This window comes from Tachysurus fulvidraco, chromosome 8 (assembly GCF_022655615.1).
Source record: "Tachysurus fulvidraco isolate hzauxx_2018 chromosome 8, HZAU_PFXX_2.0, whole genome shotgun sequence".
Taxonomy (NCBI): domain Eukaryota; kingdom Metazoa; phylum Chordata; class Actinopteri; order Siluriformes; family Bagridae; genus Tachysurus; species Tachysurus fulvidraco.
This window is the reverse complement of record NC_062525.1, coordinates 15,669,989-15,683,691: the sequence shown is the minus strand read 5'-3', so window position 1 is coordinate 15,683,691 and position 13,703 is coordinate 15,669,989. Positions and strand designations below refer to the sequence as shown.

The window sequence follows — 13,703 nt, the reverse complement described above, 5'->3', positions numbered from 1 at the left end:
AGACACTAAAGATTTTTCTGTACTTGCATAGCATGGACAACACTGAAATTTACAATGATGTGATTCAGACCACAGGTTTCTGTCAGCCAACCTAAAACTTTAATGTCAGCTCAAGACTTACTGCTGGCCTATGCATATGTCAAATCCATAGAATCCCATGGCACATATAACAAGATTTAATCTAGAGAATTCTGTACTGGCATGTTTAGCCATGGTACCCTGATTTATAAATAAATGAATATGTCCAAAAATATAACAGACTACGTGGACGTGAGTTGCTCTGGAAAAAAAAAGCATTAGGTTAAATTATTTTGATTGAGACCCACAAAAATGACTTTAATGTTGAAGAGTGGTGAAGGGTTCAACCATTTTGAAAAAGGACAGAAGGCATTTAGTGTTGCCAGATCGAATGTCTTTCCTCTGTTGTTTGTTTTCCTTGAATTGTGATCGCGACTGAAACTTGGTTTAGTTTAAACACGTTTCATGAAACAAAATAGAGATTTATTTACTCACATTCCATCTTGTGTTATCGTTGGCATGCTTACACTTTTTGTGAAATATCGGAACGTTTTATGGTGTGTAGTGGAAATCCCAATCTGGCAACCCTGGTAAGTTTTTTCGCAGACTCTCCGGCTTCATCTCTCTTCCACTTCGCCTCTTTATCTCCACTCAGCTGTAATAATCCTCACCGCAGCGCCTGCTGTTATCAGTGGCTTTCAGAAGCTATTATACTCCAGACGCGTTACGACCAGAAATAGCAATAATTCCTGCTGTTTATTTAACGTAAAAGTCGTGTGTGGATTCCCTTCATGGCGCTGTGGACTGGTGTGGAGAGTTAGTTAGGTTCGTTACTCAGTTGTTTAGTTGTTTTATGTTCATTATCCGCCGCCTCAGTTTAGTTTTACCTCTGTGTCAGTGAGCTGTGGGAAGAGAACCATGGATGGCGGGCCACAGTGATGGATTTGAGCAGTTTAGTCCCTGTCTGACCTGCTGGCTCTTTGTTTTAAAACATCATTCATGCATTTGGTAAGTGAGTGTGTGCGAATTAGATATATTAATAATGTCCCACTTTGTTTACGTTAGTTAGCATGTCCTAACAGAGACGAAGCTATAAATCTTCTCATAGTAGAGTAGTGCTATATATAATGTTATAATTTCTAATGTTAAATAATATATATGTATGTTATCATTTACCAAAATTCAAAACAGTTTGTTATGCTTGTTTATGAGATAGCTTTGTTGTAGAAGGAGTTATGAATGCTAACGCCACATATGTGAGTGTGTGGTTCGGTTTGTCTGAGAAAATCAATGTAAAAGTGTTGAATCTGGTTTTGAGAAGATTTATGGATTACGCCAAAAAAAAGTAATAAATCATCTAGTAGTCAAGATGAACCGATTCAGGAGCCGTTTATATGTTTAGTGAGTCAATATCATACGACTAGCTTAGTGTTTATTTCTACAAGATGTGTGTGTTTTAAAGATTCGCTTTCTTTAGTGTCATTAAGCCGACAATTGTTTTTCATACTGTGGTTGTTTTCGATATTTCCGTGTGTGTGTGAGAGAGAGAGAGAGAGAGTGAGATTGAGGTTTTTGCGTCATTATACTACTGTACATAAATAGCTCTGTAGAGAACCTCAGTTGCGCCTGGTTACGTATTAAAATATGAGCGGTTGCTACGTGACGAAGAACCAGCTCCTGTCCACGAGAGACCATTCATAGGCTCCGCCCACTTCCGGTCACCAGTCTAGTCAGTAACTCCAATTTAACAACAAGCAAGTTGTCCGAATGTGACAGCTTAATGTCCCTATTATTTTTAGTCCTTATGTTATACAGTGCAGTTACCAACCAGATTAAGCAGAGCTCTTTAAGTATTTGGTATATATGGGATTGCTTTACAGCAAAGTATTTTCATGTCCATGTCAACTCCCCATTAGACATAGTTTAAAAAACTTGAATTCAATACAGCTCAATAAAATACATTGGGTTATCTTTAATAACCACCTTGTCAGGGTCGTGGTGGATCCAGAGCCTATCTTCAGGGAAACCTGGGCACAGAGATAGGATGGCAGTCTATTGCAGGGCACCGAGCACTCATTTACACTCCTATACAGAATGTAGTGTAGCTGCACACGGGGAGAAAACGCTCAAACACTACTATACAGAATGTAGTGTAGCTGCACACGGGGAGAAAACGCACAGAAACACTACTATACAGAATGTAGTGTAGCTGCACACGGGGAGAAAACGCACAGAAACACTACTATACAGAATGTAGTGTAGCTGCACACGGGGAGAAAACGCACAGAAACACTACTATACAGAATGTAGTGTAGCTGCACACGGGGAGAAAACGCACAGAAACACTACTATACAGAATGTAGTGTAGCTGCACACGGGGAGGAAACGCACAGAAACACTACTATACAGAATGTAGTGTAGCTGCACACGGGGAGAAAACGCACAGAAACACTACTATACAGAATGTAGTGTAGCTGCACACGGGGAGGAAACGCACAGAAACTCCACACAGACTGTAACCTAACCCTGTATCTGTGAAGTGCCAGCGCTTCACTGTTTCCCCAGTTAAAAACGGTTCTACCTTCAAATCTGTTTAACTGTAGAAATGAATCTTAAACCTTATTGTTAAACATTACATGCCCTAATCACTACAAAACCATAAACCATTTAAAGGGCCTTCACAGAAACAAAACATTGACAATAGACACATTTGAAAATTGACTAAGAGATTAGTGTGTTTCTGTATATTGTTAGGTACAATATATAATGTACAAGGTTTTCACAGAGTTTGAAGATGATCTGATGGGACCTTTGTATCCTGAATCATTTACCTGAAGGAAACATTTAAAAACTGACTATTAATTGGATGAGTTGGAGTGACTGCAATATCTTTTACAATTATTATGTAATATTATAATATTATACTACCAAATTACCTTTCAGTTAATGATGAAACTTTGTCCACTCCTGAATGGTGCTGCAGAAAATGTTCACCCTATTGTCAGGACTGGGTCAGGTTGAATCCCAACAATGTCACTGCCTTTTGTGGCTAGGAGTCAAAGTCAAGAAAACAAAAATGGCATTATGCAATGCAATGACCTTATTCTCATTTTGTTAACCAGAGCAACACTAGGGTGTAAATTTCCAGTGACATAAGGTTACAAGGTAAGCTTGTTCGCAACAAGTCTTTCTATGTATTTAGCTAACTCGTGTAAGAAGAAAAGTTGGTGTTTTTGAAAGCATAAAGATCTGCGTGGGCAAATTCATTTCCTGATTCATTTTAGATCCCCCGGCTCTGGAGACGTGACGTGCCCTTCTCCGAGAGGATTGGCGAGGTCTCAGTAGCTGCAATGGTTCCAGGATCTCCATCTACAGTGTCCCCAGCTGGACCCAACATTTCATGGCTCCCTGAGGCACCACTGCTCACCCCTGATCAACCTATCTTCCTCATGACAACCACAGCACAGGCTGTGTCTGGCTTCTTTGTGTGGACAGCGCTGTTGTTTACCTGCCACCAGGTAAAAACCTTTTGTGTGACGATACAACAAACATTTTAGCAAAGGTGAATGACAATCTGATCCGACTGCAGTGTGCGGTTTAACTTTGTAATAAAGGTACTTGACTGACAGCTGAATGTTTAAGCTTCCAAGCCTGGTCCTCACCTCACGCAGGACTTTATACTATGGCACAAGCAGGATACATATTAATTATTCTTTTTTTATTATTATTATTAGCACAAGCTGCATTTGTTAAAATTCATCTGCTAGTTTGTTTTTTTTTTTCTCACTGGGCTAAGCCTAAAAAGACAAATTAATCAGGTAAACAGATGTGTAAAAGATTAGCTAAAATTCAGTGTCCTTTTTAGATGAAGACAGTACACAATGCTTGTATGCATGTTATTGGGGGGGGGGGTGATGTAAACATGATTGCTGAACTATTATGTCTACAACTTTAAAAGAAATAGTGGAATCTTTATCTCTTTAAAACCCATCTGATTTGGATTATTATACTCTGCTTTTTTCTATCATCAGATCTACATGCACTTGCGTTATTACAGTTCTCCAAACGAGCAGAGACACATAGTGCGCATCCTCTTCATCGTTCCCATTTATGCATTTGACTCCTGGCTCAGCCTTCTCTTCTTCACCAACGATCAGTACTACGTTTATTTCGACACAGTCAGAGACTGTTACGAAGGTAAGCTTTTGTTACAAACCATGAATCGGCATCAGCTTTAAATTGTATTGTGTACACAGATTTCCACAGCTGTTCTGCACTCAGTCATGTCTCTGAGGCCCTGCGTATTTGTTCCCAATGCACCCGTCTCCTGGGATTACTCTAGGAGTGCTGCCCCGTTGCTTAGCAACACTGTTGCTGTAGCTTTTATTGAGAAGGTACAGAAAAAGCAGCTCAGGGATAAGTTAGTGGACCTGACCTTTGATCAGCATCAATCCGCTTCTTTATTAGAAGAGTTGGAAGTTTTTCAGCTGTGTTTCACGCTTTCCGTTGGACTCTCTCTGCTTTGTAGTGTGTTCTTTGCTTGCAACACAAGGTGACTCATTGACTAATTAACAAAACCTTCCACTGTTGGACCAGGTGTGCCTGAGCAAGGAAAATACTAAACACTGTAGGGTTCAAGTCTTCTAGGAGCATAAGTGTGAAGCACTGATCTAGCTTTCAATTCAATTCAAATTTATTTGTATAGCACTTTTTAGGGCCCGAGCACCGATGGTGCGAAGCCCTATTGTTTTTGCTCAGGCTTATTAGTAGTATTATTTATTTATTTATTTATTTATTTATTTATTTTTAGCACACATTGGCCAATTGGGGTCCCTTAACATGCTCGAAAACTCTTGAAATTTGGCACACACGTCAGAGTCGGGCGACGCTAGGCTCGGGCAAAGGCTGGATTACGTTTGTGTAATGAAAAAACAAATATTTGCGCACAGATCGGGCAATTATGTACGCACATGTACGAGAGTTGGTACGCATATAGATCTCATCGACCCAAAAACTCTGCCCAACAGGAATTCGGCCATTTTGGATTATTTCATAATTGCATGCGGTGAACTTTTAAGTAGTCCTCCTAGGGAATCCATGCGATTGACATCAAACGTGGTGAACATGATGCCGAGACATTGCACTTGCTAAATTCCGAAGGGATTTTTGATATCTCGAACGGTGCTGCCACGGCCAGGCGACGAATTTATGGCGAATTCAGAGAAACAGCAAATGTCTAATATCTAAAGCAAAAAATGTCTTATTGGGATGACACGCGGTGTGTATGTTCGGCCAAGGATTCCAATCGCTTCGATGTGCTTATTGTGAGTCCCGGGTATAGCGCCACCAACAGGCCCCAGGAAGTGTGTCAGTCACAAAGGTGGATTTTTTGACAGTTGCATGCAATGAACTTTTAAATGCTCCTCCTAGAGGGTTCATGCAATTGAGACCAGACTTGGCCACCATGACGCAGAGATAGAGTGCGAAATTGCGAACAGATTTTTGATATCTCAAACACCGTTGCCATGGCATCGTGTCAAATTTTACTTTTATTTCAGGCATATTTAAGGCTTTTGGCGTGCTTAGATCAACTTGAAATTTGACACATACATCACATTTGTCGGCTGTTAAGTGTGGACAAAAAGGTCAGACAAAGGTGTGTCTCTTAAGTGGCTCACTAGTGCCCCTGTTTGTCTAAAATGGCCCGCCATCGCTGCTTGCAGCTATATTTACAATTGACATTGTACAAAACCATAAACCATAAAACAAAAGGTTAATATAAAGAATAATATAATACAAAAATTCAAGATTAATATTAGATATATTTAAACGTTTGTATTTATCCCTAATGAGCAAGTCTGAGGTGAGTCAGGCAGCAGTGGGGAGGAAAAACTCCCTTGAATGGTAAAAGAAGAAACCTTGAGAGGAACCAGACTCAAAGGAGAACCTCATCCTCATATGGGTGACACTAAAGGGTGTGATTATAAATATACAGTCTGATAAATGTGTATCAATGAGGAGATTTGAGTTGTCCTCAAAGTCCACATGGAGTTCACATCTGGAGCGGGTAAATCTCTAGATGCCTCAGGACTCCTATATATACTCCTGCTGACTAGAACACAATCATTTGATACTAAAGACACTTGAAATCATGGTTTTGGTTATTTTTGTCTTTGTACTTCTTTCACTTCTGCTCATCATATTTACTTAAATGTAGCTGTTCATCTTACAGTAAGTTATTTGCTCAAGGGGAAAAACTTCAGTTTTTATCCAGTCAGAAGTCAGAAAGCTTTTCCTTCTTAGACTAGTATTTAGGTGTTCTAGTCCATGTGTATTGGAGTTGAAGGGAGGCAGTAGTATTTGCTAAAATGCTGTCCACCTAAATGACTTACTGTGTCTTTAACTGGTTTAATAACGGTGTATGAGGGGCAAAGTGAATGACAAATGCTTGAAATTAATACTAATCCCTAATATCTCTTGCATCAGCCTTCTCTATGATTTAAGGAAAATAATTCCCTTTGCATGTAGTGTACATTGTTTTAGGTATGTGCTGTTATAATGATTAAGTACTTCTTTTGGTCAGTTGTTGCACTTTTTAGGAGATCGTGTGGGTATAGGGGGTGGCTAAAAAAGTGATGTCTGCATCTACGTGGCCTTCAGCTGTTCTGTACTGCAGCTTCACTTCACAGCCAACCACAGTGAGGAGCAGCTTTGTTCCTGCAGCGTTCCTGCTATATATAGAGCAGCACCCCCCCACACACACACACACACACACACTCACCAACTGCTTAACAGACCATGAGATACGGACAAATTAAACCCATGAGGAGGGTGTGATGAGTGCCGGCTTCCCATATGGGGATATGGGCTTCATACAGATGCAATGAGCTGTAGATTATATGCTTGTAGGAAATCGATTAGGCATTGAGGCCAAAGCCAGCATTGAGATCAAAGCCATGTTTGAAGCAATTGCTTAATTAATTTGTGTTTTGTAATAAGCTGAATATGGCAAACTCTGTACAGTGAAACAAGCAGACAGCTCTCAGCTAACAAGATTTAAAAAAATGTATCTTATTTTTAAGTACATTATGTTTTGAGAAGTTTAGTTAACATTTTCTTTTTTTGGCAGATTTTATCCAGCGCAACTAGCAAATAAAATATTTTTTATCAGAAAACTGAAGCTTTCTAGAAAGCTAAGAAATGATACAAAAAAAGAACTAAAGTAAGTGAAATGAAAACCAGTCAAATGTTGTTCTATTATAGATATTGTCTGACGAGTCTTCAGTCTTTTATGAGAGGAAAGGAGACTTGGTTTGGACGGGAGGGTAAAGTTCATGCCACCAAGACACTTAAGCAGTGTGATCTCACCTTACAAGCATGCTCAGGTCTCAAAGAAGGACATGCCAGAGGTTAAAGACTTGAGTTGGGGTGCAGGTGTGCCGTCTCGAGCCAAGGTGCATATACTGTAATGGGTAAAGGCAGCTAGAGTTTAGAAACCATGGGCCAGTGTTTAATAATACTCACTCTCACTCATTTTCTACCACTTTATCCGAACTACCTCGGGTCTCGGGCCTGTGCCTATCTCAGGCGTCATCGGGCATCAAGGCAGGATACACCCTGGACGGCGTGCCAACCCATCGCAGGGCACACACACTCTCATTCACTCACGCAATCACACACTACGGACAATTTTCCAGAGATGCCAATCAACCTACCATGCATGTCTTTGGACTGGGGGAGGAAACCGGAGTACCCGGAGGAAACCCCCGAGGCATGGGCAGAACATGCAAACTCCACACACACAAGGTGGAGGCGGGATTCGAACCCCGACCCTGGAGGTGTGAGGCGAACGTGCTAACCAATAAGCCACCGTGCCCCCTGTGTTTAATAATAGTTGAATAATATTGTTGCTCCCACTGGATGTTAGTGAAGTTTTTAAGCAGGGTTAACTGATTCTGAAAGCTGTGGAAAGGAGATATAAGAAGGAAGATCAGCAAATAATGTTAGAATATTCAAACCAGGAAATCACCAGAGCTTATACAAGTTAACAGTTTATATCATGTTCACCTAAAGCTGAGAGTGACACATCTGGCATGTATAATGAACACCATGTTAAATCATGCCAAGATTCTCAGAAGTGTGTTCCAGATGGACTTTATTTCTAGTAAGACTTGAAAATAATTATTTTCTTATGAATCATTCAATAGACTTTGTTTGATGGATCGTACGACTTTACTGCCACAAATACATGATTGAGGTAACACAATGGATTGTCTGTGTGTTTGGGGTCGTGTAGGCTTCATAACAGCATATGCGATGAATTCAGGAAGAATCCTAACATTTTTACATTTTGTAAAAAAAAAAGTCACAGATATTTCACTACGCAGCACACAAACTAAACTATGAACTTGACTTGTATGACTCTACATGCTTAACATACAGCATGGTTATTTATTTCTTCTGTGTCAGAGTTACTGTGCACTACTGCTATAAGGTATTGCTGTTATAGCTTCATCCTGCAGATGCAACGTTCCTTCCACAAATGTGATGCCTACTGCTACATTTAAACAACAGTTTGTTCCTGTTCACTAATCAAGAGTGTGGTTTCTTCAGGATCTATTTCCACTTGCAGAGCAGAAAATAGCAGAATATTTTATTGTATGTTGTCTGAAATGTCAGCTATTCAAAATTTACATTTTGCACTGGTATCAACATCTTTGTTTCTTTTTTGCTTTTGGTTCTTATGCAGCATTTGTGATCTACAACTTTCTGAGCCTTTGTTATGAGTACTTGGGAGGTGAGAGTGCCATCATGTCTGAGATCAGAGGGAAGCCCATCGAGTGAGTTCTCTACTTTTTCTGGAATTACTGTTTGTCATCAACTAGTGTTGTGGAATAAAAATGACTCTCGTGTCTGCAACTTTAAGACAGTTTTTATTAGGGCTGTGCAATATGGACACAATAATCGTATTGCGATTTTCCGAATGAATATTGCGATTGTGATTTTGGCAATTGTTTTTGCTTTTTCAAACATGCTTTTTCTAAATGTATTCAGTGCACAAGATGTGCATAACAAAACATTTCACAATGAAATAACATTGTATTAATAGTTTAATAAACATAACTGTAGTAAAATTGTCTTTAAAACAGACAACATAAAATAAATTAAGATGAACTAAACTAAATTCCAGTCATAATAAATAAACTTCAAAACTGTTTTTCAGTGCACACATTTCACAATGAAATAACATACTGTACTGTACAGTAGTACTAACTGCTTGATAAACAAAACTGTAATAAATTGTCTTAATTGTCTAAATAAATTAAGATTGATTAACCTCATATAACCGTAATATAGTGGACCGTTAAACTCATGTGCGGCTCCATCGTTCAGCTGGACCACATATCTGTGGTCGTGGCATAGTATTTCACCTGCTTGAGCTTGTATTCAACGCCCGCCTTACATTTCTCATACGTTTCTGGTATAGCAAATCGTGTGAAATGAGTGCGAGATGACAGCTGGTATTTTTTGTCGAGTGTCTTCGGAAGCCGTCTTTACTAATGATGTGACAAATCATTTTTATTTTGACCCTATTTTATGTTCTTTCCTCCCGCTCGCCTATGCGGTTCTTCCGCTCAGCTTTGTCGTGCGCTGCGTGAGCTCCGATTGGTTAACGTATTTCTCCCGCTCAGCTTAGCTGTAATTTGCGCGGTGCGCTGTGCGAGCTCTGATTGGTTAACATCTTAATAGATAAAATCGCAGCCTTATGCGGTTTAGAAATTGCATGTGCTTAAATCACGATTTTTTTTTGCGATTACTTGCACAGCCCTAGTTTTTATCTTCAACTATGTTTCACAAGTGTGTTCCATTGCTGTCTGAAGGTCCAGCTGTGTCTATGGGACTTGTTGCCTTTGGGGAAAAACCTATTCTATTGGCTTCCTCAGATTCTGTAAACAGGTAGGCATGAAGAACTAATCACTTTCTCTACTGTTTCTTACATATATATATTTTTTTGCTCTAATGTAAAATGCCACTCTAAGTCCACTGTACCTTGACCTTTTTTCACCTCCTCAGGCCACACTTCAGTTCTGTGTTGTGAAGCCCCTGATGGCGATGGTGACAGTCATCCTGCAGGCCTTTGGAAAATATCGTGATGGAGATTTCAAGTATGTATTCCACTTTACATATGTTAATATATTAAACAAGAAAAAGTAGGATTTAAATTGTAAATAATTTTGTAATCTCTCAGTGATCAGTTAGATATATTAACACTACTTTTTTTTATAATTTTTTTTATTTAGACATTTGATGTAATACAGATGTTCACTATATGAAAGAAATGCTTGTTTTCTGTCAACTATAAAATGATAGTGTAATAAACTGCCTCACTTTCTTTTATAACAGTGTGGCCAGTGGATATCTGTACGTGAGCATCATCTACAACGTCTCAGTCAGCTTGTCCCTGTACGCGCTCTTCCTCTTCTACTTTGCTACCCGAGACCTGCTCAGCCCCTACAGCCCTGTGCTCAAATTTTTCATGGTCAAATCAGTCATCTTTCTTTCCTTTTGGCAAGGTGAGTCACCTGATGTGTTTTCTCTCCTTGATGACCGGCAGTGGGTGAAAACAGAGTAACAACTGACACCTCATTCGAACAAAATCTTTTCAGGTATGCTGCTGGCCATCCTGGAGAAATGTGGTGCAATTCCAAAGATCAGCTCTGCCGAGGTGACCGTGGGTGAGGGCACTGTAGCCGCTGGCTACCAGAACTTCATTATCTGCATTGAGATGTTCTTTGCTGCCCTGGCCCTGCGTCATGCCTTCACATACAAAGTGTACATGGACAAAAGGCTGGATTCACATGGTGAGGCTCCACACAGCATTATCTATTCACGAACAAGCTTTTATTATCATGTTCTTTTTGTGCCTTTCGCCATTGTTGCTGGATTAGAAAACTTTAATCCAGGCTTGTTTCTAAGGTATTATAATGACTTCTTTCTCTTGGCTCCCTTACAATTTTAACTTTCCTACTGTGTCTTTTTTTTTTCTTCTCCTGTTTTATGTTCCACCCCCCATGTTTACCACACATTCCTTCCTCCTTCATCAAAATGCTTTTGATGTCTTTTTGTTACAACTTGAATATTGTTTCCCTGCTTGCCTGCCTCATCATCCCTAATGTAAAAACTCATGCTCGTCACATTCCCACATCCTCTTTGGTTCTCTCTTCAATCCCTCCTCCCTTTCCTCATGCTGCCTAAAGGCCCTCTGCCAACATATGGACAGTTCGGTAGGACACACACTTGCTTTCTCCTTAAATGCCAGAGGCATTTCTAAAAGCCTGTTTACGTTTAAGTGTATAAATGTCCTTACATCTAAACTTAATAAATATTATGTTTCTTAGCATCTGTTTTTAAAATAAGTTTCCCTTCTGTTTCTCCTAGGTCGAACGGCCCCTATGAAAAGCATCTCCAGCAGTCTGAAGGAGACTATAAACCCTGGGGACATGGTCCAGGATGCAATTCACAACTTCTCTCCAGCTTATCAACAGTACACTCAACAGTCCACTTTGGAACAAGGGGTCAAAGCTCCACCCCTCTCCCGTAGCCATAGCTGTTTGAGTGCGCAGGACACTGAGAAAACTCTCCTGCTCAGCTCTGATGATGAGTTTTAGCCCCAGTGTACGCTCCCACAAACATCCAAATATATGTCGATATAGATTCTGTGCTGCAATGATGTACTGGTAGTTATCTTGGGGACACGTCATTTCAGGACCACATGACAACTAGTCCAACGATTCCCATGTTGGAGTATTATAATTATCGCTGCTTATTGTTTCATTGTTATTGATGTGGTGAAACAACAAACACTTTTGTGGAAGCCTTTCGGTATGTTCTGCCTTGGAAGTGGTTGAGTTTAAGAGTAAGCTTTTTTCCCCAGTCATTAATAGGAAATATTTAGTCAGCTTATTAAGTGCTTCTCAGCATTTTTACATATTGATACTTGAATTGATTTGATCTTTTCTGAAGGAATTTACTTATAGAGTGACAGAAAAATGTAACTCTGCATACTCAACATCTGAGGATTTGTAATCCCTAAGTAATGTATTGGAGAGATTGGGATACAGAAGAGTTTGAGCTTTGTCATTGTTTTCCATATCGAAGCCAAGCTCTGTGTAAGATGGCCAGTGTTTAAAGTTGATATAAAAAGGGTTATAGGGAGTTAGCAGAACAGGGAATTTATATCCCACCATCGTTTTGTGATCGATGAATCGGGGACTGAGTGGAGTTGCAGTTAATTTGGCTTGATGAGATTACGAGCAATCTGCTCTCGCTTTGGGTTCAGGCGTTTTAGCAGACTGGAATATTATGTTGTAACTGGGCCACTGTTTGACATTAACACATCTGTAATAGCTTAGACACTCAGGATCTAGCAGTATCTTGGCAGTAAATCCTATATCTGGGTTAGCTGGGGTAAAATAAACACTGCTGTAGTTAAATGCTACTTAATCTGCAAAATCATAAAAATCTATTCGTATGCTTATGATGGCAGTTTGCATGGATCCTCTAGAGTCGGCCTGCTCATAGTTAAATAGGTCCATTATTTTTTTTTGAGGGCCACTAGAGGGAAGCATGTGCACAGAATGAGGACATCAGCACCTTATCGCAGTAGGACATATTAGCTGCTATACTGTGTATCTGAGGGCCAAGTTCATATTTCCTTCCTGTTCTTCTGTCGTTTTTCTTTATTTCATTTATTACGTTAGCACTACAGCCTTTCTGGCCTAGCCTGTTGTGCAGATTGCTCTATCTTTAGCTTATCGTTTAGCCTTAGAGTGAAATGTGTCTTTCCTGCTCTTATTTGTGCAATAGAGGCCAGTATAAATGATCTAGCTACAGCATACGAGTACAAGTATTTATGGTACCTGCTTTTTAGTATGTAAGTTTTTGGATTGTATTCCTAATGGAGGATTTCTGAAAATATTTATCATTAATGCACTAAACCCGGTCCGAATCTTTTGAGTAACTCGTTCCAGTCGTTTATACAGTGGGCATCCAAACATTCTCTGTATTCAAATAATTACAACACAATTTCTTTACTGTAAGGAAGCTAATCTCCAAATTGTTCTAAATGATTGAGTGTAGTACACCAGCGGTGTAGAGGGTGGTGCTGCCACATCACAGCTCCAGGGTTATTGCTTTGACTGTCTGTGTGGTGTTCTTCTACACGTTCTCACTGCATTTGTGTGGTGGTTGTCCAGATTTCCCCCCAAAAAAAATGCTGGTAGGTTTATTTACTTACTCCAGGCATGAATGAGTGTTTGAATCAATGTGGGTGTGTCCGGCTTTGTGACGGACAGGTGTCTAAGGGCATATCTCTGCCTTCAGAGGAATCCAGATCCACCTCCTCAATGGCCAGGGTACAGTAGTAACTAAACACGGTCAGTTCTATCTGAACTTGATCTAGGCTATCACAGCCTTTTGTACACTACAATATATTTTACAGTTAAAGCAATAGCTGGCATGATAGGGTTAAATGCTTTGATATTTTTTACATTTTTAATGTGCCATTGTATATTTTCCTGCAAAGATGATGCTTCTATTTTTCCTTGTGATATCCCTACAAAATAATAAATAAGGGTTTTGTCTGTATGAGCTTTGAACTCATCATTTATCTTTGAAAAAAACAA

At 39.7% G+C, this 13,703-nt stretch overlaps 1 protein-coding gene across 4 annotated transcripts; it reads left to right on the top strand.

Moving 5' to 3' along the window:
• The first annotated feature begins 388 nt into the window (after positions 1-388).
• On the top strand, positions 389-13,665 carry tmem184ba (transmembrane protein 184ba). Of its 4 annotated transcripts, none has more exons than XM_047817038.1 (10): positions 389-608; positions 3,303-3,536; positions 4,050-4,215; positions 8,768-8,858; positions 9,900-9,975; positions 10,093-10,184; positions 10,423-10,592; positions 10,686-10,880; positions 11,277-11,303; positions 11,458-13,665. In XM_047817038.1, the coding sequence occupies exons 1-10, from the start codon at positions 573-575 to the stop codon at positions 11,685-11,687; spliced, it is 1,317 nt and encodes a 438-aa protein (XP_047672994.1). In that variant the 5' UTR covers positions 389-572; the 3' UTR covers positions 11,688-13,665. The 4 variants fall into 4 exon arrangements, with proteins under 4 accessions (XP_047672994.1, XP_026993347.1, XP_047672995.1 ...); XM_047817039.1 differs by lacking the exon at positions 389-608 and adding an exon at positions 629-1,026; XM_047817040.1 differs by lacking the exon at positions 389-608 and adding an exon at positions 3,023-3,183.
• The last annotated feature ends 38 nt before the right edge of the window (positions 13,666-13,703 follow it).